A 24,905-nucleotide genomic window follows, 5' to 3' on the forward strand; every position below is an offset into this window, starting at 1 on the left:
GTGGGGTACACAAGGAGTGCTAGCAATTTACAGATGACGAACAGTTCCATTTGCAAGGCTGCAGTGCTGCAAAAAAGTAGTCTCGCTCTTTCAGCTTAATGTTATGATGGCAGGTGAAGGCCAATAGACGAGGCAGAGGCAAAATTTGTTGCTTGCTGACGTTTTACTTACATCACTAAGTGAAATGGGAAATTATACTGGGTGTAGAGAAATTGTTATGAGAAATGGCCCTGTGTGGCTCTGACTTTAGTGACAATATTATTAATGTGTTTGTTGATTGGTAGGGAAGACATGAATTTTGTGAATGAGGCCAGGCTGGACATTTCAAGTCCAACTTGTCACAATGGTCCTTCGCTGAGTTGGGTTGAAGGCCGGGCTTAGATTATTGAAAGGTATGCTATGGTCAGGTAATGCCTTGGTGCGTCTGTGTTTTGTAACATGGTGTTAAGAAGACCCTTTATACATTGCAAGCAAACAATCAGGCATAAAAACAATCCTATGATAGGCTCCACCCTTTCTGTAGTTGACTGTCAGTATTGCTACACTCAAATAAAGTCCAATAACACCACAATTCAATTAGAGGGAATTGGAATAAATATTTTATTTAACCATGACATTAACACATTTAACCACAATACACACTCAATGCAGTAAAGTCATTTTCTGCAACACTTTATTTGACAGAATTCTTTTACATTTTAACACACAGATTTACTCACTTTGCTCATCTGAATATTTTTTATATCAATAGGTAGTTTGTTCCAAACTTTTATGCCAAACAAAAGAAAACAAAATCACAAACTTGAGGGTTAAAACTTTATTTCGCAATGTTATGATCGCCTATTTTTTACAGATAAGACACCACTTTGCATCACTCTGTTTGAGTCAGAACACATGATGTGTTGGACATGAACAAGTATCAAATAGCCTAGTATGTTCATTAATCAACTGTGATAAATCAAATATACATATAAAATATTGCAAGTTTTAAACTATTTGATTTACTAACTAATTTACTGTTAAATCTCCAAAAATATATGTTTCTTGTTGCATAAAGAAAAGCTAATTAATAAACATTATACAAATGTATGTCAGATACAGATTTTGTCTTCGGTAATAATAAAACTATGAAAGCTAAAGTGCAGTAAATGAAGGCTTCTTTTTTTGGAAACAGCTGTATTGGTTGAACTTTAATGAGGAGGCCTGCAGATATAAGTGATGTGTCAAGCAAATCTAAAGGAGACACAGGTCACACACATATGGAAGCGCTGCATAATTATTGTATGCCCATACACCTATTTTTGTTTGACATTTTAAATGGGTCCATTTTGCACAAAGATCATGTTCTCACTTCTTTCTGGCATTTTGCACGCAAGTATCTGGGGGTCCTTCTGAACATTTCTAGCCAAAGCCACCATCAGTAAGCTTGGTGGAGTTTTGTCTTTGTCAGGCACCAAACAGGCAATATGGGCTTTGTCCACATTTGTACGAGAAAAAAGTCTTGTTCAAATTGAAGATCTTGCTTAGGAACCATTCCAAAAGATCACCTAAAACTTTGAATCAAACTCTTGAGATGATCTAAAAATAGAAAAAAGTGCTAATACCAAAAGCTTGTCAGTCATTGTTGCTATCTTCAAGTGAATTGCTACCATGTGAACTGTGGACACTATGCTCGCACATACTGATTTTATTGGGGGATAAAAACCTGAAAACCCTTTACAAAAAATTCAACTGTAGTGATATTTTGATGACAAACTCAACACTGCTGCTGTGAAACTCAAGTATAGGGAAGAGAGCCACTGGAAGCAAAATGCGATTGCCAACACAGATATAAAGTGGAACCATGAAATGAGAGAAGCATGAAAGTGGAGACATGAGCAAATGATGTAGTGAAGAGGGGTATGTGGTATGGGTGAAACACCCACCCCGTGACTGACTCGGAGACCTTCTTGAGCAAAGGCTGACTCAGCCGTTCTGTGCTGGGCGCATGTGTGTGTGTGCATCTATGTGGCAGCAGACATCACCCAGTACCCCTCACCCCCACTCGCTATCCCCTCCTTCTCTCGCTCGCTCTCTCTTCACCTCTACCTCTGCAGTACCTCATTTCTTCCTGTGCCGGCAGGGGAAACACGCATACTTTCTGCTTTTCTGCCTGCTGGCTCTCCTCCAGCATCCTTCTGTGCCTCTTGTGTGTTCTCCTCCCCCTCCAGCCTATGTCTCCCCCCTCACCCATGGGGTTTGTTGGCCAGCCTGGTTACCTGACTATTCCTGCTGCTGTTAAAGGAGTGGAGCGGTCTGACACAACGCTGCTACCCTCGTGCCGCTCTGCCTCGCTTCTCCTCTATGCCTTTCGCCTCACTCTCTGCTTTGCTGGATAATTACCACTGTGTCTGCCAGAGACAGCGACAGAGGACAGGAGAGGAGGGAAGCAAAGAAACAGAGAGGCTGCACTCTTCGTTCAACTGCTGCATTCTTCAGTCTTTCCTTTCCTCTGCTTTCCCGGGCTGCAGGAGAGCAGTGCAAGGAACAACTTGATGTGAGAGAGCTCCCTAAAGGAATTTTATCCTTCTCTCTTTTGCGCTTCCTCATTCTGTTCATTCCTGGGACAGAGTGCAGAGGAGGAGAGAAGAGGGAGGGACTGAGAGCAAGACTCTGCCTTCAGCTGCACAGCTCAGTGTCCCACCTTGGTCCAGAGGCACATAAGTCAAACACTCACAGTGACTGGCAGACAAGGAGACAGACTGACAGAGACACACATTGTATACATATAGACAGGCAGAGAAGAACAGAGACAGACAGGTGGTGTAGGTGTCATGGCGTCAGTGGACAGCACTGGTTCAAGTGTCTCTGGTCGGCTGAGATCAGGGGATCTACTTCACGCTGGTCTGGCAGTTGCACTGCTGCTTGGTGAGTTACACTTATCTCTGTACCTTTAAGTGCCATGTCATTCCACTCTTTTCAAACATGTCTCTGGATGGGGCTATCCCTTTAATTGCCTATACATTTTAACTTGTTTCTGTGCCCTTTAGACCTTCTTCTTTTGCTCCTTTTGCTCGCTTTTTCTTGTTTATTATGTCTGAGTGGGTGGTACAGCCCTCTTACAGTAAATCAATACCTTTTTTTGGTTATTCTATATCTGCTATATCTACAACTGCTGCTCTGTCGCATCTGCTTCAGCGCTCATGTTTAATCATTATCTTTCCATACCCAAACACTACAATGTATGGTGCTGTCACAGGGGATGTTTAATTGTTAAACAATCAGGCCAACAATACAAACCTTTGACTGAGATCAGTTTCATGTTGTAGGGTTGCTGCTGGACTGTTTGAGTAACTGACACTTCGCACTTTGAAATTCTACTTTAAACATAGCCTTCATATAGGAGAAAATAAAACAAATAATTAACTTTTGGTTTTCAAAGTAAAGAAAAACAAGCTATAGTTTATCTACATGCATGCCTGTGTGAACATACCATTACTGGTAATGACGTAGTGGTGCAGTGATGATCTGTGCTTTTGCTCGTACCCTCCCTGATTTTGTTGTAGTGCCCAATAGTGCCCCCACATCCAAAAATCCCCCCCTGGCTCTCAGTTCTTTGGTAAGTTGAGCACCATTGAGTTTTATGGAAGGAAAATGGGACTAGTATGTGTCCAGTATTGCAATATTAGTGTTGTCTTTAGATAACCGACAAGTAAGATTAGAATGCATCTTATCTTTCTGCTTTTTAAAATGTGTTCTAGATCCAAAAAAACACAGACAGCACTTTGTTGTTTCAGTTTTGTTTTGTTTTGTTTTTTGGCAAATATTTGGGCTTTTTATGTTTTCCAACCAAACATCAGGGGGAAATATTAAAACAAATAACTTCAGTTAATAAACACATGTAATTTTGCATATTGGTAAAGTTATTGACTAAATTATTCAAGAGTCCATGAGTCCAGGTTAGCGGCAGCACCAAGACCAAGTCATCATTTGTCCCAGTAGGGTCAAATTTGGTCATAGCATATCACATACTGAAAACATGTGAACACACTTCTGACTAGCTAACACAATGCAACATTAGTTCATTTTAAAGGGATTAAACAATAGTTTACCCCTTTTGAATAGATATGATAAATATATGTACCAGAAACGTTTAACAAAATATTCATTTGAGAAAGAGGAACAAATACAGGCAATATACACACTTCATTTACATCATAGTTCGCATACACAAAAAAATAGGTGTAAAGCACAATTTTACAATTATTCATCTTACACATCTTATTCATATTCATTTGTTTCTTGTTGTATTTCATTGTCAGTACACATATTTCCAAATGAAATTGTTGAGTGTTGTGGAAAGTCATACTGCACCAAATAACACTTTCTTAGTAAAATATTTTCCCAGAAATCGTGCTAAAAACAGCATTGATCTGGTTGTTTTGTCTAAATTGCCATCTAAATTCAGTGGAATTTCTCTGAAATCATTTTCTCATAAGTACATATTCTCAAGCTGAATCCCACTGTCCCAGCAGACATTAGATACACCAACAGATAAGTACAGGCAAGGCTAACACAAATAAGAAAGAAACATAAACTGTATAACAAATTATATATTTTTTTTATCAGCGAATCCCTAAAGGATAGCCACAGCATTATAGAGCATTGTTGTTTTAGTTTGACTTTTAACAGTCTGACTCAAGTGGTGGTGCGAGATTGGTTTACATTAGGTACCTGTAAATTAAAATAAAATAAGTTCAAATATCTTTTAACCCATAAGAGCCCAGACCCATTTCCACACTCAGGAAAATTATGGGAGCGGTAAATCAGCAACATCAAGATCAATCAACAAAATGGATTATATAAGAGGTGTCACCGTAGGTTCTTAAACAGTAAAATATGTAACTCAATATCCCCAAAATATCTTCATTTTTACAAATGAATAGATTATAACTTAAATTTTAACTTAACATCATGACTCAACAACAGCCCAACAGTCCATATTCCAAGTTAGAAGAACTCTTAAATTTCAATTCAAGTTCTACACTTATGAATAAATACTTTCATTTGACTATATCCTCCTGAGAACTGAGGAAAGAATCTCCCCATTGAACTATTTTTGGGATTTCCTTCCTCTTTGGAGCTAAAAGAGAGCACCCAAATGCACGAGATATCAATGGAAAGCCCAGGATGTCCTCTATTTAGTACATTAGGACTTATTATGATAGCTCAAATAAGTCACAAGATAGAGACCAAAAACAAATGTCCATTACAATGGTTCTCTGGAGGATATGGCTTTAGTTCCATGGGTGAGTTTTAGTCATTCCAGTCTTTGTATTTCCTTGGTTTGACCTCTGATTACTATGTTTACTTACATCATTAAATTCTCACCTCTATTTAAGAGATCCGGTTCATCTGTTATGAAAATGTCCATCTTAAATGCATTTTGTCATTGTTAACATCTTATATATTCAGGATATGGTTATTTATCTAAATTGTGTCTGTATTGGAATGCTCAACTGTTTCTCTTATGTAATCAAGTAATGCCTAAATCAAGTAATGTGCAAAGTATTACAGCAATCTGTCACAACAAAACCTTTTGGTAACAGAGAATGAAGGCAGTGAAGCAAAGGTCCCAATAAAAGTCAGGTGTGAAATTAAGGAAAAATGTTTAACAGTAGGTTGTTCTCATTAACATCTCCGGATCTATACGAAAGTGTCATTCAGTATTAACAGACAGAAGCTGTTAGTGCAGCAGGACCACAGACAAAACTTGGAATAATGACTTTTTTTGCAGAATAAAGACACTCTTCAGATATCTGTAACTTTTCAGCATGGAAGATGCAAAAGGTTGGAACAACTGTCATGCCAACTACTTTCATTTTTTCCATTTTCATTCACGCAAAATTATTCATCATCCTTTTTTGTGACAAATAAACAAAAGATAAAGTAAAAAGCAAAATGATAGAGTGATCATGGGTGTAACATAGTAATCATGTTAACATTTCTCCAGTACTGTGCCTGAAAATGCAGTTACTGCAGCATTGTTTGTATGAATATCACATTGCATATATTATCTGAAGTGAAAAACTGAAACTATCTTGTCCCACAATACCAGCAGCTCTGCCTGTTAAGTAACTCAGCTGCTGGTGTAATTCTTTGCCCATTCACCTTTAAAAGGACATCTCACATCCCTCACCTCTCTCATATCCATTTTCCTGTTCTTTCCTTGTGACCCCTTCCATCACTTCCTACACATTGTAACTCCTGCATTACCTACGCTTCCTTGTTCATACCTCCCTCTCCCACCTTTCCCATCACTTCCCTGTATACATTGCAGAATAGTGTCCTCAGTCAGTTCTCTATGGGTTCTCTTAGAAATACATTAACTTTTCAATTACTGGCCTACTTAAAAAAAGAAGAAGAAGAAAAAAAACAGTCACCTTGACAGTCAGGCAAGGACACACACACACATACATGCACACAGACACATATTCACATACATGCACACACTCAGTTGCTTTTCAGACCATCAGTATTACTGATATGTACACAAACACTTAAAGTAAGTGCATATATACAGTTCACATACATGCACATGCACCACACATACACATACACACACGTCACATAAAAAGATAACAGTGCATACATTACATAAGTGAATTGTACACTACTTCAGGATGTGAATCTTGTGGGCGATTTCAGGACAAACTGTTAAGACAAAAAAGAGTGATAGCGAAGAGTAAAGTTGATGTACAAAACCATGATAGTAGAGAGCAGTAAAGCCAAGGAGATGTCAAGTTTATTCTAAGCATGAGGAGTGGGAACCATATAATCCATTTGGAAATGTTTTTGGAAATGGATAACATCTTTTTTCTTCTCCACTGGAGCATTTTGTTTCAAAGACTATTCACTGAAAATGTGCAACTAATTACTGATAGAGGATAAATGTTTGTTTTCATTGTTGCATTTATCAAAGAGTTTAAAAGATAGTTTAATGTTCAAAACCTCTAAGCCTCTTACAAGTAGAAAAATACACACACACACAACCCCGTTCAGCTATTTTACTGAGGACCTTCATTGACATTAATGCTTTCCCTAGCCCCTTACCCTAACCCTAACCATTAAAATGAATGCCTAACCCAAACCCCTTACCCTAAACCTAACCATACCTAATTGTAACCCTGACACTAAAACCACATTTTGAGCCTCAAAATGCCTTTAAATACCTTCAAATTTGTGAGGACTGGGTTGTGTGTCCTCACCAGTGACTGTTGGTTCTCACTAGTATAGTAGAATGCAGTCCTCACAAAGATAGCTAGACAGGAACACACACACACATATGTTTCCATGTTCTTATTTAGGGATTGTCTCCCCCAGGAGCAACTTCTGAAAGCAAGACAGAAAGATTGAGGGAAAAAAGGAGTGAAAGCAGAATCGTCCAGACTGTCCAGTGCTATAAAAAAGTAAGTCAGGCTATTAAAACAGAGCAAAAGTGGAAACAGAAAACAAACAAGTTCAAAACTAAAAATGCTTGAGCTGAAAGTGGATGAGTCAGCATAACTGAAGAGTTAAATACCAGGTGTTACAAAAAAAATCAAGAAGAGTGGGTGGGACAAAAGCATATAGATGACCTAAAAAACAAAGCCAAACAAACTGATGCTTCCTTGATGTATAAATATTTATTTGTAAGGTATAAGAGTGCACATATTTATTATAACCAATATGTGACTTGCAGAAGGCACTCTTTTAGTTAATTTCATCTGAAAATAAACAAATAAATACAGGCAGAGGTTTATTTTTGTCTATGTATTTGCACTACTGGAACCCATACTCTTCAGTGGGAGTTCCACCCACATTTACAATCCCTTGCTTGTATCATTAACCCTAAACGCTTACTTCAGCAATATCTTTCTTTTTATTTATATCATTTTACAAAAGCAGCTGATAAAAAAAACAGAAAGAATGACAATTCAAATACTGAAAAGAGTGTTTTTTCCCTGTACGAATTAAAGCTTCAGCTCCAGTAAGTCTTACTTGAAATAATTTTCTTACAACACTATTACCTTTTTTTCTGAAAATGTTTTATTAGTTCTAGCCATACACAGTAAATCACCATTAATATACTTAATATAATACAAAATAAGTAGTGCTGTCTGTTGAATGAGTTCTATCCAAGTAACTTTTTCTATGTATATTAAGAAAAGATTATTTCACATTAATTTTCTTTTTTTGTTTCATTAACCAGCCCCAGTGCCAGTGTTGTGATGGTAACAATACAGCTAAAAAATAACTTTTTATCAATATTTCTGCTGTTGAATTTTTTCCTCCAAATCACATTAATACAATTTCTGATTTCTTTAACATTTGAATTGAAAAATGGTAAATGACAATGTGTGCCTAGAACACGTAATTTCAAGTAGTAAAATGATTTCATCCATATCCAGTAATATGAGGACTCAAGTGTTTGAGATTCTTGTGCTAACGCAGATTTATTCAACGCATTCCAGAGGAGGTGATGCAAAATTCTTTTAAGCAAGTATGCATACATGTCTATGTCTATGTGTCCTCAGCAGAGGCATACACGTACTCTAACCTTGTCTGTACCTTGTCCAAGTGAAATGTGATCCTGAGCAGGTCAATGTGGAAGAGAGTATTTATAAATAGACCCCAAGTGTGCGAGAGAGAAACCAGAGCAACAATCTGAGAATTACACCAGCTGTCATTGCAAAACCCACATAACATGCCTGGCCATGTGAATTTAAGTCGCATGACTCTTATACTCTATTCATAAATTGGATTAGTTGGGTCTTGATAAAATCAAATGTTTTGATTGCTTAATTAGTTTGACTTGATGAACTAGAGAACAAATCTTTTCTCTTAAGAAATGGTACCAAAATTCTATGTTTCTTTTTTTTTTTTTTTTTACATATTTTTTTAACATTAAGACCAATAGAAGAGAGAGCATTGCAGGTTTTACATAGAGGACATCATACAGTATAAATGTCATTTGGTAAAATTGTCAGTTGCTTCTGCAAAGTTGCATTTAGAACCTAACCTAATTTTTCAAAGCCTAAAGTTCGCCATAAAGTCCATAAAGTACACAATAAAAGTAATCAGGGAGCATGTGGTCATTTTTCTCCCTGTGACAGCAATTTTAAATATATTAGGTTTAGACTCCATATTAAGATTTTATTCACAATTTAATTTTAAAAGAAGAGAGAAAGAATAGTGTTGCCTACTTGGCCACATTCTACTTTTACTTAAGTTAAATCATAATGAATTCATACATAATTAGTCTCAATAAATGATGCCACAACAATTATTGCAAATATCAAACAAACACAAAACTCTGTACCATCTTTTACTTTTTTATTTTCATTTTGCCTTATATAATTGTGTTTTTATTGCTTTTCAAAAACCGTTTTCTATCCTTTTCTAAAAACTTTTTAACTTTTCCTTTCTCCCTTGGTTTAGGCGTATGGACTGTTGGTGGACTGGAAGTTTCCACAGGTAAAGTGTCTTCAATCGAAGCAATGAATGGCTCCACGGTTTTGTTGCCCTGCACTTACTCTTCATGTATTGGCATCGAAAATCTCTACTTCAACTGGCAATATAATGACAATGGAAGTCTCATAAAGGTATGTGCACACAACCACAACACCAACAGGGATACAAAAAAGCATAAAAATAGTGATTCCTAACATTTTCATATGTTTCGTGTCTCATCGCATAAACAGTCGGTGAGTGTATGCTGTTGTATTTCTGAAGGCATGGGGATACAGTTTTGTTCATAAGTATTTTGATGATCAGATAGTTCTTGTAATTTTGCCTTTGTTAACCATCACATGTGATTTTCTTTTTTTCTTTTTTTTTTAGTACAGCCTGTATTAGTTTAGGAAATGCAGCCATTTTTAATACACAGGATCTGCTTTTATTATTTGAAAATCCTCTGTAGGTTATGACTGCCTGAAGTCTAAAATTCATGAACATCACCAAATGCTGTGTTTCCTCCCTTGAGATGCCAGCCCTTTACTGCAGTCACCTTCAGCTGCTGCTTGTTTGTGGGTCTCTCTGCCTAGAGGTCTGCCTTCTGCAGTGTTGGAAAGGTTACTTTTAAAGTGTATTCCACTACAAATTACAGAATACATGCCCCAAAATGTAGTTTTTAACGTATTCCGTTAAGTTACTCAGTGTGAGTAACATATTCTGAATACTTTGGATTACTTAATATATTGTTATGCTTTTTACAACTACATGAATGTACTATTGCTGTGTGATTTATTACTATTACTGAAGGCTTCTTGCCACCAAAATAACATTGTTAGCTTGCGTTAGCTGAGGTTAGTTCATAGACTGTTTTCAGAATTGCACATGATTATTTGAAGCTTGCAGGTTGTTAATGTTTAAGCAGGTCTAACAATCTGTAGTCTATGAACTAACTTCGGCTAACGCCAGCTAACAATGTTAGCTCGGTGGCAAGTAGCATCCAGTAATAATAACAAATCACTCAGCAATAGTACATCAAAGATACTGAAGTGGCACATAACCCAGGTAGTTCCCACAACTAAAACAAGGTAGCTGCAGTAGGCTAACATTCGTTGTTAAAAAAGAACTTACTTCCAGATGTTTGTTTAGGTTGGAGTCTTTTGATGCTGCGAGCAGCTTGGTTGCTGGCAAACAGTGTATGCATGGCATGGTCAAATTCACCCATCCCTTTCTTCTTTAAATAGGAAGTGGTGTCAGAATTTCAAAGTAAGAAATCCATTCCTGCTCGTACTCTGATGGCTCTGTTGTGCTGTCACTGGGTCCACTGTGTAACTGACACCACCAATGTTAATGGGACGCTTACATTGGAGCCTCTTATTTCGTTTCTTGTTTGGGTGTCGGGCTATGTGTGGAGTTACCAAAATTGGAGAGGTGATAGCCTAAGGAAAAGACCGCTGTGTAATCCAGTTATTTCAACAAAGTAACTGTATTCTAATTATCACCATTTTAAAAGGTAACTGTAAGGGAATACAGTTGCTCATATTTTGTATTTTAAATATGTAACACCAGTACATGTATTCCGTTACTCCCCAACACTGGACTTCTAAACTCTACTGAAAAGAATGCTCTGGTGGAAAACATGTTCTGATTACATGTGACTCACTTGGTCATTAATTAAATCCTGTTTCTTTGTCTTGAGAGGCTCTTGGGTTGCTTGTGCAGTATACATTGGGTGATTACGATTAACCAATAAATTTTTCAACATTTGTCAGGATCTGAGGAGCAATTGTAGCCCTGTACATTTCAGAATTCTTACAGCCATTGACAGCAGTCACACGATCCGTAAACACAAGTGAATGAGTTCTGTTGCAAACCATACATACCTATGCCATTACATTGGCTTCACCACGCTTCAGATCATTATTTTTTCTTTTTTTCTCTCTCTTTAACCATTGGTTTGCATCTTGTTGTAAATGCTCTGTATTTCCATTAATCAAGACATCTGTTGATTGTAGACTTTGACAATGAGTAGCTACCCTCCACGGTGTTGCTGACTTTGTTAGAAGTTGTGAAGGAACTTTTTCTTGACCAAAGAAAGGAATTCTATGATCATTCACTTCACAGATGTCTCCACAGGTTTCCCTGGCCTTTTAAGTCTTGCTGAGCTGCCCGGTTCATTCCATCTTTTGATCAATGTGCCAAATAGCTGATTTGGCTACGTTTTTTTTTAGCTTGATTATGGCATAACTACACGTTCTTTCAGACAGCTACCAAATACAAGTTCAAGTCCAGATCACAATTTCCTTAATATTAAGAAGTGTCAAGGGACCCTTACCTGGCCATAAAACTGCTTGTCAATTATTTTGAGTCTCTAAAAATGGGGAACTATATATAAAAATGCCCAAACAGGTAATAAAACACTTTTGTTAAACCCTTCGAATTAAAGTCTTTGATTTTCAGTGTGATGTGGTGGTGTACAAAGGCAAAATTACAACACAGTGTGTCATCATCCCAATGCTGTGTAGCTGACACCCAATACTGTGTATCTAAGGAAATATCTTGTGTGTAGTTATGTGAAGCGTTGATCCCTATGGAGGGTGTGGAGCCGAAGGTCCGTGTGTTCCATGAGCGTGTTGAGTTTGTCGGCTCCTCAAAGAGTAACAACATTTCGATCTTGCTATGGAATATCACCTTTGAAGATGAAGGAGAGTACATCTGTTTTGCCAGGAATCCAAAAGAGAAGAACCGCAACCACAGTGCTATCTTCACTCTTATAGTGGTGGATCAAAGTATGTAAAAGTTGCACAAACACCTGGCACACAAAAATAGAGCTTTATCTGACTTGCTGACTGACAGTGTTTATAAAGTACATATACTTAAAAAAAGATTGCACTTACGCTACTAGCATCTAGTTTCAATCTTGTTAGAGCTCTAAGTCAGTTTTTACATACTCTGTATACTTGTTTGTCCTCACAAAGTCACTGTCTCTCTCTCTTTCTCTTTCTCTCTCTACCTTTTCAGTGAAGGAAGTTGACAACACTTTGACAGTCATTATTGTCTCAGCGTTGGGTGGAGTCATAGGCTTAGTTATCATTGTCATGGTGATAAAGGCTGTTGTTGTTCACGTCCTGCATAAGGATGATGAGAAGAAGTGAGTAGATCACTGACTATCTTATAAGGACATTTAGAACAAATCAACAATACTGATTATAGATAACCTTTTTATCATATATATTTGGGTCAGCTACAGTCAAACAGCCAAAAACTGTGTATTGCTGGCAAAAAGAAATTTGGTCTATTATATGCTAGTTTTATTACTGTTTCTGCAAATTTAACATCTTGTGTTTCACCATTAATGAAAAAAAATTCCAGCTTTTAAGGAACCACTGATTTTTTTTTCCTGACATGGTTTTTATTCATATATTTTATTCATATACATATGTTACAAGTCCTATGATGTCATTGACTTTTGCAGATATAGCCTGCAACACGCAGCTCAAAACTCATCACATAAGCATGTAACATAATTTATTCTTATACCTGCAGCAATATGCACGAGATGTACAGAAGTTATAAATAATTAAGTGTGGAGAGGTACTGTTTATATTTCCTGTTTAATCACACAAGTTATGCACTGTTACGGCAACACAATTTTTCAGGCAAGATATACTAACATGAAGAATAAGTCAAGTGATCTTCATACATACATGTTGTAAATAATATTTTTATGTACTACAATATTTTTAAATGTGCAAGTCTTATTTGATTTCTAAAAAGTATAACAAAAAGTTGAATGTTGGCAAAAAAATGAAAGAAATTGGCTTGTTATACTCAGTTTGCAAAAGAAGTAGAATTTGTTAGCTTTCTGTTATCTTTTTTATTGATATAAAAAGTGCATCTAGCAGTGAAAATCTGATATTAGAGGAAATTCAAATGTGTTACGTCATAATTTCAAGAGTATTTGCTTTATATAACAAATGTACTATTTATATTCGATGAATACAACTAAAATCATTGTAACCTTTATCACTAGGTCTAACGTCATATCATCAACACCAGTTCATATAAAACTACATTATTTACTGAAAAATAATTTTGTGTCACAAAGATTTACCCTGTTATTTGACTGTGACTGACCCAGGCACTCATTTGGCCATGTTAATAGATTGTTTTGTATTTTTCTAATTAAAATATTTGATGTAATCTGTAATGGTTTTATGCTGACAATATAGGTCAAATTGTCTCAGAGCAAAGTGGGCAATTAATATGAATCTGTTATATTATATAATAACGAAATAATGTCACCCATATTCTATGTTTCCAAAACAAAATATTATTTGAAGCTCAGTGGGTTTCGTTTTTTTAAAACCCCTGCAGTATATATGGCACATGGCCCTTATTGCTTGTATTTGTCTCCTTTTATAGGTGTTCAATATAACCTTTGTTTCTCTTATCTCTACAGTAAAGAGTGCCTAGTGAGCTCCTCAGGGAATGACAACACAGAAAATGGTCTTTCAGGAGCCAAAAATGAAAACAAAGGGACACCAAAGGCTTGAACAAAATGTTAAGTATGGCTACATGTTTGTATATATGTTAGACAAATGTACACACTCAGCGAAAAATCAATTATCTTACTAGCGGCTAACAAAAACAACTTGTAAAAATGTCTATTTTAAATCATGCTTGAGATTTGGGAAGTGTGAAGTGTGCATAGGCCTGGATCTCTCTCACTTACCATGGTAGCCCATTTGTTCCACTGTACAGCTTCTGCTCCACTTTCTTCACATTGCAATCTCCAATTTATGCAGTTGATGTGTTATTTTTTTACATGTACATTCTTACTATCTAATAACATTCACACTACGTTAAAGCAAGAACGCATCACAAGGCCGAAATCTTTTTTATACACCCAATGTCAGTATTCAGTTTCTAGTCCAAAACATGCTTTACAGTATCAGTTGAGAAGCTACAATATGTTTGATTCTTACTCCGGAACTCTACAACTCCAAGTGAAACTTGGACTTAGATATACTCAACCAGTGGGAACAAATATCTTTGATGCCATGTTGAACTGCCATAATGAAAAACTGCCAGGATGTCAGTCGAAGAACAGCACAACACTGCTCAAATTCTTTCCCTTAGCTCTCAAATCATATAAATGCACCTGGATGAAAATAAGCCAGGTGGTAACTGACTAGAAGTTTGGTTATAAATAAAAGATAAAATATTTCAGTCCCAATCACATAAATTGTTTATAAATAAAATAGGAAGTTTTACATTTTAAACACTGACTGTAAAATTTGTATTTTGCCATTTTAAACACTGGGCGCTGTTTTACTGATTAACTGTGTTTGTAGGTAACAAGTAAATCCCAACTGTTTCCAAAGGATCTTTCTGACATTAACCTCTGAAATGCCTATTTTCATGTGACTTCTGGGTTCAGATTAGACACACTGCTGGTTTGTTTGGGCCAAAGATTTTCTGTGAAATGCTGGTTAGCAGGGACTAACAAATGGGCTTACCTTAGGTGAATAAAAGATCCAGTTCTGCACAGGTTTTATTGTTTTGCTTTAGATAAACACAGGTGCCTGTTCTGCTTCTGCTCCCTTGGCTGGTGAGAAGAACTTACATAAAAAAAGAAGAACCCTAACCATCATCAAAGACAATCCCCAGACTACCCAGCTCCCTATTGAAAGGAATGAACTTAATCATGCTGCTTCTGATTAATAACCAATGCATTTTGAGCATGTGCACATTTTATATAGCTTCGTATAAGATTATATATTACACCATAATAGAGGAACATTTCTGTGTGTCTCTGTTTGGTCCCCTCCACGCTGGCCAGAACTGCGGGAAGCTCTGTCAGTGCTCATCTCAACACTGCTGCAACTGTTTAACACCTTTTTAGCCACGTCAGGGTTATTGAAAAACAACTTTTAGAATATTGGCCGACAAGTTTACTGTAGAAAAATTAATAACTGAAAGAAAGTTTACACTTATTGAAAAAGTGAGAACATTTTAGCAGCTCTGTTTAAGGGAAAGAATTGAAAAGCCCTGCCAGAGGAGTTTGAGAAGCTGCTTAATGGTTATTAGCAGGATATCTGTATAAGCACATGCAGCTCAAAATGCTAATTTCCAAATTTACATGTGGATTCAATGATATACATATAACTCAAAGGAAACTTGCCAAACCCATCAAGAATTTACAAGTCCAGTAATATAGCCTTGGTAGTGCAGGTAGCATTGTCTTGGGGCAGCTCACTGCAAAAGAATGTAAAGACTGTTGGGCAGCCAAATATTGTCCAGAAATGTATGTTTTCATTCAGTACAAAAATATATCAAAGAAATATTAATATTATTCTGAATTGAATGTGTGTGAATGCCCCTCAAGGGCAGTCATAAGTGCTTGTTGGTCAGCTACATTATTTTGTGTACATCTACAACTGGCCCAAACTGAGCATGTTATAGAGTTTAAACTGATAAAATTACTACTTGACTGTATTTAAAACCATGGCCATTGAAGATTTTAAACTTTTGTTCAGACTTCACAAACAGCCCCAGTGTTGATCTTAGCTGTTTAAAAGGGACGTCGGTTGATGTTGCTGAAATTGAGAAATTTTTAATTAAAAAATGTTTAAGTAAATGCTTAAATGTGCACAATATAAACACCAGTACATATTTCTTTCAAGAAACGCCAAATTGGGAAATGTAACAAAATCTTCATAAATTCACATTTCTGTTTCAGTCTTTCATAAGTCAACAAGGATCGGTTTACTGCTAAAATGCCCTTGGGAAATTAGAACCACCTCTCTTTGTAGTTTGTAGTCACAGTCACTTTGACGTCTTTTCTATGAGGACCGCAGACATGCTCTGCATAAATAGTTTGAACAGCTGAAAGCTACATACATACATTACACGCTGCTACACACATACCCGCATAGGAGGAATCATTTTGATACCAGAGAACAGCTCACTGGCCTTGCCTGCAAACAATACAGCACTTTATCAGTGTTAAAGTGGTTTTGTTACAATGGCAAATCACGGAAGTGGCCTCACAGTTGCCATTCTTTTATACTATATATTAAGAGAATTAACAAAAACACAACATTCTCACTTTGTGTTTGTCATTTTGACCGAGTACCTGACAGCAGCACTGTGTCAAATGGTTTTAACTTCGAGTACATGTTAACTTACTGGAACAGAGCTCTATGACAAGCTTTTATTTTATTTTTCTATTTGTTCACTTCTGTCAGCCTGCTCCTCTCTAATACTGGAGTGCATTTCCCTTGCTTTCAATGTAAGCAATAAGACAGATATCAGATTATGCAATAACCTGTTATAAGGCACTTTAAAGATGTGTCTGGACTGGCTGGCAATTCTGTCCAAGGCACTGATCATTGTACCAATATATGTATCCACACCACAGAAATGTATCTCAGCTGAGTTTACGTATGGTGATTAGGATCATATATCTACAGCAGATGGTTTTGTCTGCATTGGATCAATCTATATTACGTCCCATTTACAGTTGGCTCAAAATTCCCCGAGCAGATGAAAGCTGTATCAGGAAAAGCTTGAACCCAGGCCCGCATTATAACACATATCTAACATATTACCCCATTTGTACTTTGCTATTTCATAAAAGTTGTATCTAGATGGAATAATAACACAGTGGTGGGTGGCCCTGGGAGTTCAGGGTGCTGCAGCTGCAGCTTCTGTTTTTGCTGTGGATTATTTCTTTGTTAGTTTGTTGTTGTTTTTTTATTTATTACTTTGTCAAACTGTTGAAGATGTGTCTCAGTATACTTTTATTTAAATTTTTTCAATGTATGTTTTACTCAGAGCTCTCAGGGCTACCGTACTAATAGGCTAAAAACACCCTAATTGACACTGCCAACTGACAAATATGAAATGCCCTACAAGATAACCAATGCGCTGCCCCCTTATAGGAATACAATATATTTTTCTGTGTGTAATATAAAAGCAGCCATCGTTGCAATCACAGAAAACATCATAACTGACCTATTACGAATGTTCTTGCTTTGGAGTCCTAATTATAAGATTTGATGTTATGTACTGAGTAGTTGTTTGGTTGCACTTATGTCTTTGACGGATGCATTTAATTACCATTGGAAGGAAAGGTGTTGTAGAATATGACCTCAATTGACTCACGCAATCAGCTTTCATACAATATATAAAGTACAACGCCTATGCCCAAGAAGCACAAGTGTTTATTTTATTATACATTACTAAATAGTGTAAGTATATGCTGAGTATAAATGGGATTAAGAGTGAAATGTGATCAACCTTAACAGTACAATGTTAGAAGAGAATATATCCTGGTGAACCTGTAAAAATGTGAATGACGTGGATGTAAGGCATCACACACTGTCTAAGAGTTATGGGACCCCTCTGTAAAGAGGGTATATACATCCAAAGTCTTCCTGTTAGGGAAAAGCAATATTGTGGAGTTAATGTGTCTGTTAGTGTACTTTTCATAACCCTGACACTCAAAATACAGTATAGGTGGATTCACATAATACATAACTCAAACCTCACTATTTGTGTTTACGGATTTTATTCTTAATTTAAAGAAGAAAAACAAATGATAATAAAATACTTAAAAAACAACAAGCAGCAAATTAGGCATATGTATCTGAGCGGGTTATAAGAGGTATGTACTGTTTTAATAACAGCCATAACTGATGTGATAAAATATGTATATGTGATGGGGAGAGGAGAGCTGTTTTAATGCATAACGCAGGTCTGGTTTTGGTACAGTTGCCTTTATAATCGTAAGACATTGTACTAAGCATTGAATGCATTATTATTATTGTTATGTTTGTTTGTTTTTTATTTAATCTTTGGTGTTCTGATCTGTCCTGTCTTCCTCCAAGAAACACCTGTACCGAAACTCTTATGACTCTTGAAGTTAGCCAACAGCTTGCAGTGATTGCTGCAGAACTGAGTGTGCACGGTACAGTGTACAATGCTCCTCTGCAGTGGTGCAATACAGCACAACAAATACAGTATGACTGCCACCCAGTGGTAAATGCCCCTGTAGTACAAGCCATGATTCTACTAACATGCATTTTGATTTGGACTATGAGGATTGCACAAAATGTAAAAAAAAAAAAAAGAAAAGAAAAGTGATTATAATTTCATGTAACAGTGTTATCAAACCATTGCCACAATTTTCAGAGTTAAAGCAGTTCAAAGATGTATGATTACGCATCATGTTGCAATTGTTTCTCCTGCTTTATATAGTGCTAGTAGTCTAATGGGGAGATGTGATGTATAAGTTTACACAAAAAAATTAGGAAAAAAATACATTGAACAATAAACCACGTATGAACAGTGGTTGTTCATCAGACTACTACTGGTGAACATAAAAAAGTTATAGACAGCATTCGTTCTGCTGTAACATTATTCACTAGGTAACACAGTATTGTGGATTCTCATTGACTAGTATGATTTTTTAGAGTTACTATTGCTCTTACTGCCAGAGCGGGTGAAACTCATACTGCCAATCCAAGAGTCTCATGTCTGCTGTTGTTACAACACAATTATAATGACACGCAATCTATTAACTACGGTAACACTACTAAAACATGATGTTGCATTACTGTCTACTGCTGTATAAAATGCATATGAAAGCTAATCTGTATATGAAGATGCTCTATACTACTTCTGTATTTCTAGCAGCTGAAACTCACACTGCCAAGCCAAGAGTCTAATGTCTGCCTCCCACATTCCACACCAGAGCTGCAACTATTAGTCAGTTACTTAGTCAAGAAAAGGAATTGACAACTATTTTAAGGACATAGTTTGTAAGTCATTTTTCAAGTAAAAAGTGCCCACATTTTATAGCATTTTCTGGGTTTTCCCCACTTACACATTATAGGAAAGATTAATATAGTTCAGAAAAAATGAAATTTTTTGTCTTTTTTGATAATTTGAAGTTAACATTAGTGGTAAAAATACTAAACTATGATTCATATTGTGATTTAAACAAATAACTAATGTTTGACAGACAAAGAACAAGAATTTCTTTTAGGTTTTATCTATAAGCACTGACCTCTCCACATGCTGTCACTGCAGTCCTGCATTTTAGAGTATTCTATCAATATTTTACATATCCTGGGGCTGCAAAACATAAATCTATCCCAAATAAAAATGATTTTACAAAGTCATATCTAGAGCAAGCTAAGGCCACTGATAGCATACAAATTATAGCAATTGATAGAAAGTCGTACTGTTGCAGCAAATTCTTATGTTTTGTTTACATTACTGTAGTCTGTTCAACATACACACACAAGCAAAATACATCTGCAAACACATTTTTTCTGGATCAACCTTCCTGTGAATATTCAGCTGTCTGTCTGTATTTGTGTCCACGTTGTTCATGCTCCCTTCATGACTATGCACTTCAAACTTTTCAATTATTAGCAAAGTACATCCTGAAAATAAAATGTTGATTGAATTTCCCAGAGTGCTGTTTTCTTTCGCTGTGTTTATTCAGCTCTGAAATCAGTTGATTTAGGATAGGTTAGATCTGCTCTTTGTCTGTGTAGTTGTTATACTGGTAGTCAATATATTAGTGCAAGACAAAAGCTACACAGGCAATAGCATAACAGAACATCTATATGATTTATACTATAGTGCACTAGTTAATATTTTCATCCTAGGAAATAAGCTAGAAATATGATTTAAATGTCATACAACTTTAGTGTTGATAGTAGTACTATAGTAGTACTCCATACTAAACTATGATGATATAATTGAATGGAAAATTATTTCTAATCCCCACCCCCAAAAAATAAATAAATAATTAAACAAAAGGAATAATTCATAGTAATTCACCAATATAGTTTTTCTCTTATTATTCCATTCATTCTATTCCATTCCTTTACAATGCTATATTGTAGAGATGAACCTGGCACTGCACAAACAAACAAAATATATTTTTATTGCAAATGAAAGCAGTCTTTCAGCCATGTTTATGCCTCAATTAAAAGAAAGAGTTTAAAAAACAAAAAAATGCACTTGTAGAAGTTAAATGATGTGACAGAAAGCTCCTTTTTGAAGTAATTATTCTTATGATTCTATGATGGCAATGTTGCCATAGAAATGGTCAGTCTTTTAGCTACTTTCTGATTAACCTATCTGTGTAAGCATAATAAAAGCTTCAATTATGGAGTCCTCCCTGTCAGGTAATGTGTGCCACACACTGGGTACATTGTATCCCACAATGCCAATTTTTTTTAAATGGGAAGATTAATCCTTGATTTATTTTCATTGACTTTTCATCATATTACTGGATCAGAATCCCTTTTGTTGTTTTTTGTTGTTTTTGTTTTTGCTTCACTATGTCTCCAGAGCACAGTGGACTGCACATCAACCTAAACTGCAAAAGGTCCTTAGTTTGAAACTAGGACAAGCCACTTTGGGGTTATGCCAGGACGATAGCATTCAAATCTGGCACATCAAACATGTGGAACTATGTGCTTGCTCTATATCTTGCTCTGTAGGCATTTACTTTATCCTACAGGGCTATGAGAAATCTCTCCTATATGGGTCTTACATCTTAAATCCACTAGCACAGACAATCCCCAATTGAAGCACAGGAAGACACAATCCTTGATGAATGTATTCTTTCTCTCTGCCTCTGTTCGAACCAAGGCAGTAATTAATGAGGCTCTGTTTGTTGTCTTCTCATATTATGTTCTGCAGTGTTTCAGTTTTTGTTTTACTACTCTGCAAATGCAGCAGTTTGTGTCTGCCTCTTAATTTTTAGAGTGGAAAATGGCAAAAAACAAAAACAAAGTTCTTCTCTGAAAAGTCACACATCTTTCTTCATTGTTTTATTATTAAAAAAAAACACTGACAGAAAACATAAGGAATAACAAACCAAGATATAAAATCTAAAGGGTACATCCGAATTCATGATTATTTTCTATGCCAGTGAGCTACTATTGCAGTTGTACAGTATACTGCAACATAAACATAATTGCCTAGCTGGATTTTCTCTCCAGTTTCTGGAAAGTTAACTGATTAACTTCTCATCCTATAAAACCTGTTATATTGGATGGGCAGCCTGGAAGATCCTTAAGGGGCAGACTGTGTAAGACCCATGTGGCACAGAGCCTCCTCACAGCTTATCACCCCTGCCAAAAACTATGTTATTATGAGCAAAAGCTATAACAGACTGACATGTGTCTGCATCACTGTGATAAGTTGACTCTGAGATATCATCCAGAACACAAAGCTCTTCACCACTTTTAAGAGCAGAGAATGAGTGTAAAATCTGATCAAGCAGTACGCAACTGCCCTCCTTTGAGTCACGAACAGCCTATGTCGTGAAGTAGCAATAGAATGATACAGTTGGTATAAACACTCTTTTCTAATACAATGAAAACACTGTTGGGCCCAAAAGGTGGCACAAGACAGGAACAAGTTCATAGGTTTTATTTACCAGTGGAAGTCTATGGATGAATACGTTTGTTTTGTTTGAGCAGTGGGGAATATAGACAGGGAGGAAATGGTGGATAAAGAGGACAGAGAGGCAGGGTCATCTGGGAAAACAGGGGGTGTATTCCAGGGAGAGTTCCTTTTCCAGAGGTAAACAAACGAATGAGACAGGCAGAGAGGGATCGCTGGGTGACTGACACCTGACAATATTGAAACAGGAGAGGATAGGATGAAGCGGCTACTGGGAATAATTAAATCAAATCACTTGTATTGTCACACCACATTACTGGTACACTGGCAGCACATGTGAGTGAAATTCTTGTGTGCAAGCTTCCCAAAAGCAACAGTGGTGTTCAAAATACAAGAAACATAAAAAACAAAACAAAATCTAAGAAATATGAGAAAAATAAGAATAAATATATGTACAAATATAAGAATGTATGCACATTACTAAATATGCACATTACTAAATATGCATATTACGCTATCTCAGTCCCTGAATGATTTTTGCTCTGCCTGAGCAATCAGTGTTTTTGAGTACTAGGCAAAATCATCCTTTCACACTCACATTCAGAAAGTTCTTTATTCTACTGTATGTGTACGGCAGTTTTATCATGCATACAATCCCACTATACACTGGGGGATATTTAGGGTTCAGTATCTTGCCTATGAACACTTCAGCTTGCAGACTGGAGCACCTGGTGCTCAAACCACTGAGCTTCCAACTGGTAGACAACCTGCTCAATCTCCTGAGCCCAAACTGCTCTAAAATAGGCCCTGTATTTAAGGCCCTTAAATACAGTGAGGGCTGGTGAGCTCATGTTAGTCCCACCAGAGACTCAGCTGAGATTGGTATCCAGTCTCACTTTTGCACACTCTATGGTTTCATGCTCAGCAGGGATAGACCAACGCTGTAGTTACTGGGTAGAGACCTTTAACAACATAACCCTCCAAACAAGTATGAGTGACAATTACTACCGTTCAGAACAACCTGCAGTTCCTGACAAACTGCATTCTTGACTACGGCCAGACAGTTCATTTTAAACAGAAACTATGTTGTCCACCATAACTCAAGAGGAGATATCAAAGCTCAGACAGACAAACCTGGGCTGGTTCTGCAATTCTTAAGAGCAGGCATATGTATCTGTGCCATGTCAGGAACTGGCACAGAGCTGTTTGAGGTCTTAGCCTCAAAGACATCTATGGTCCCATTGACCGTTCTCATTTTTTGTAATGCTTAACAATTTTGTGAGCAGACAATTGGTAGAAATTAAGAAGGTGGATCTGCTGCAAATGTGCAATGGAGAATCAGGTGACATCATTTTAAGCAACAACTCAGGACCTGTATTGGGAGCTGGAACAAAAACAAAGCTACCACAAGACAAATAGGCAGAGTTCATTCCACAACAAATCTCAGTTTCACTCCTGCCAAGTTGTGTATCAAGTGGCAAAGGTGAGTTTCTGGAAGCCATCATTCACCAGCTTCGCAGGGTGGTTGACTGTCACACCTCCAGAAAGAGTTTTTGCCTATACTATTACCAGACTTTAAGACTCACAGCCAGCACAGAAAGCCTCTTTTCCTGATGAGGAAACCACTCAATGTCCAATGTCAGATTCCTAAAAACACTCAATGGCCTTAGACCAGCAGCATTACCGCACAGATTTATAACCATATCATTTGGACCCTTTTTAGGATAAGATAATATGTGTGACACTATAATTTTATGGAACCATGCATGTGAATGTGCATGTAAAAATGGCAAAATGTTGTACTTGAGACAGCTGGCATCACTTCTATGACTGATTGTTTTTTTTGAGCCATGAATGAATCAAGGTCAGGTAAAACAATGAGAAGAGATAGGTTCAAATGTTTGACTTGCAAATGTCAAACTTGCAAAAGCACAACCTGCTAGAATTTTGGTGAGTCTGGAACATAAAATGTATTATTGCTTTAAATGATTCTAAAACACAAATTTTACACTAAAAAGAAACAACTTATATTTAACTTGGGGGAAAACTGAGCTGCTTTGTTTCAGTTTTCACAGCAAGTACTTGAACATTATCACTTAGACGTCTATAGCAGGTATTATGGGAAGAATTGCACTAATTATACCAAACATCATTTGTATTTGTGGGCAGAACGGCGGTTTGTTGGTTAACCCTGTTGCCTCACAGCAAGAAGGCACTTTGAAGCAAGGACCTGGGTTCAAATCCTTTCTGTGTGGAGTCTGGATGCTCTTCCTGTGTCTGCGTGTATTTTCTCTGACTTCCTCTCACCGTCAAAGACATGCAGTTAATGGGGTTAGGTTAACTGGTGATTTTAAATTGCCCATAGGTGTGAGTGTGAGTACAAATGCTTGTCTGTCTCTCTGTGTTAACTCTTCACCTGTCCAGGGTGTACCTCGCCTCTCGCCCTATGGCAGCTGGAACAGGCTGAATTGAATAATAAGAAGAGAATGGATGGATTACCATTAGTAGTGTAGCCATGAATTGTTTTTGTCAGACGTAACATAACAGTGTTATGTTCCATCTTGATTTGATATAGCTTAATTAAAACAAAAGAGCTCAAGTTTACAGCAAATACTAATCTCACGAGAAACAAGAACAACGACAAGACAAAAACAGAGGATCTTTTTTTTTACCATCCTAAAAATGAAATGTGTATGTCTAAATAACACTATAGCTTGTTATGACTCATATTATAATTTCTCTGTCCCATTTTTCACTTTTAAGTGCCTTGCAGAATCTTCGTCCTGGCTATGGAGAGGCCAATATTTGTGGCAAAAGATCAGAGAAAGATTCCTGATGGTCATTGGAATAAACCTCTCAATACATACATGTGGTTAAGATGGCTGTAAAGATTTCAAGTTTATTTTTATGTTGTCTGGTTCAAGTTCAGATGAACAGTGCTGTGAGCTGTCAGCTGCCCGCATTATTGGAGGTTATTGACTTTTTCTGTGGCC

The 24,905-nt window shown here is 36.8% G+C and overlaps 1 protein-coding gene across 1 annotated transcript; it reads left to right on the plus strand.

Annotated features, from left to right (window-relative positions):
• Window positions 1-2,041: 2,041 nt before the first annotated feature.
• Window positions 2,042-18,620, plus strand: scn4ba (sodium channel, voltage-gated, type IV, beta a). Its single transcript, XM_085130263.1, has 5 exons — window positions 2,042-2,907; window positions 9,460-9,623; window positions 12,041-12,260; window positions 12,493-12,622; window positions 13,934-18,620. The coding sequence occupies exons 1-5, from the start codon at window positions 2,814-2,816 to the stop codon at window positions 14,025-14,027; spliced, it is 702 nt and encodes a 233-aa protein (XP_084986389.1). The 5' UTR covers window positions 2,042-2,813; the 3' UTR covers window positions 14,028-18,620.
• The last annotated feature ends 6,285 nt before the right edge of the window (window positions 18,621-24,905 follow it).

Source organism: Neolamprologus multifasciatus, chromosome 14, assembly GCF_963576455.1.
Source record: "Neolamprologus multifasciatus chromosome 14, fNeoMul1.2, whole genome shotgun sequence".
In the NCBI taxonomy this organism is placed as follows: Eukaryota; Metazoa; Chordata; class Actinopteri; order Cichliformes; family Cichlidae; genus Neolamprologus; species Neolamprologus multifasciatus.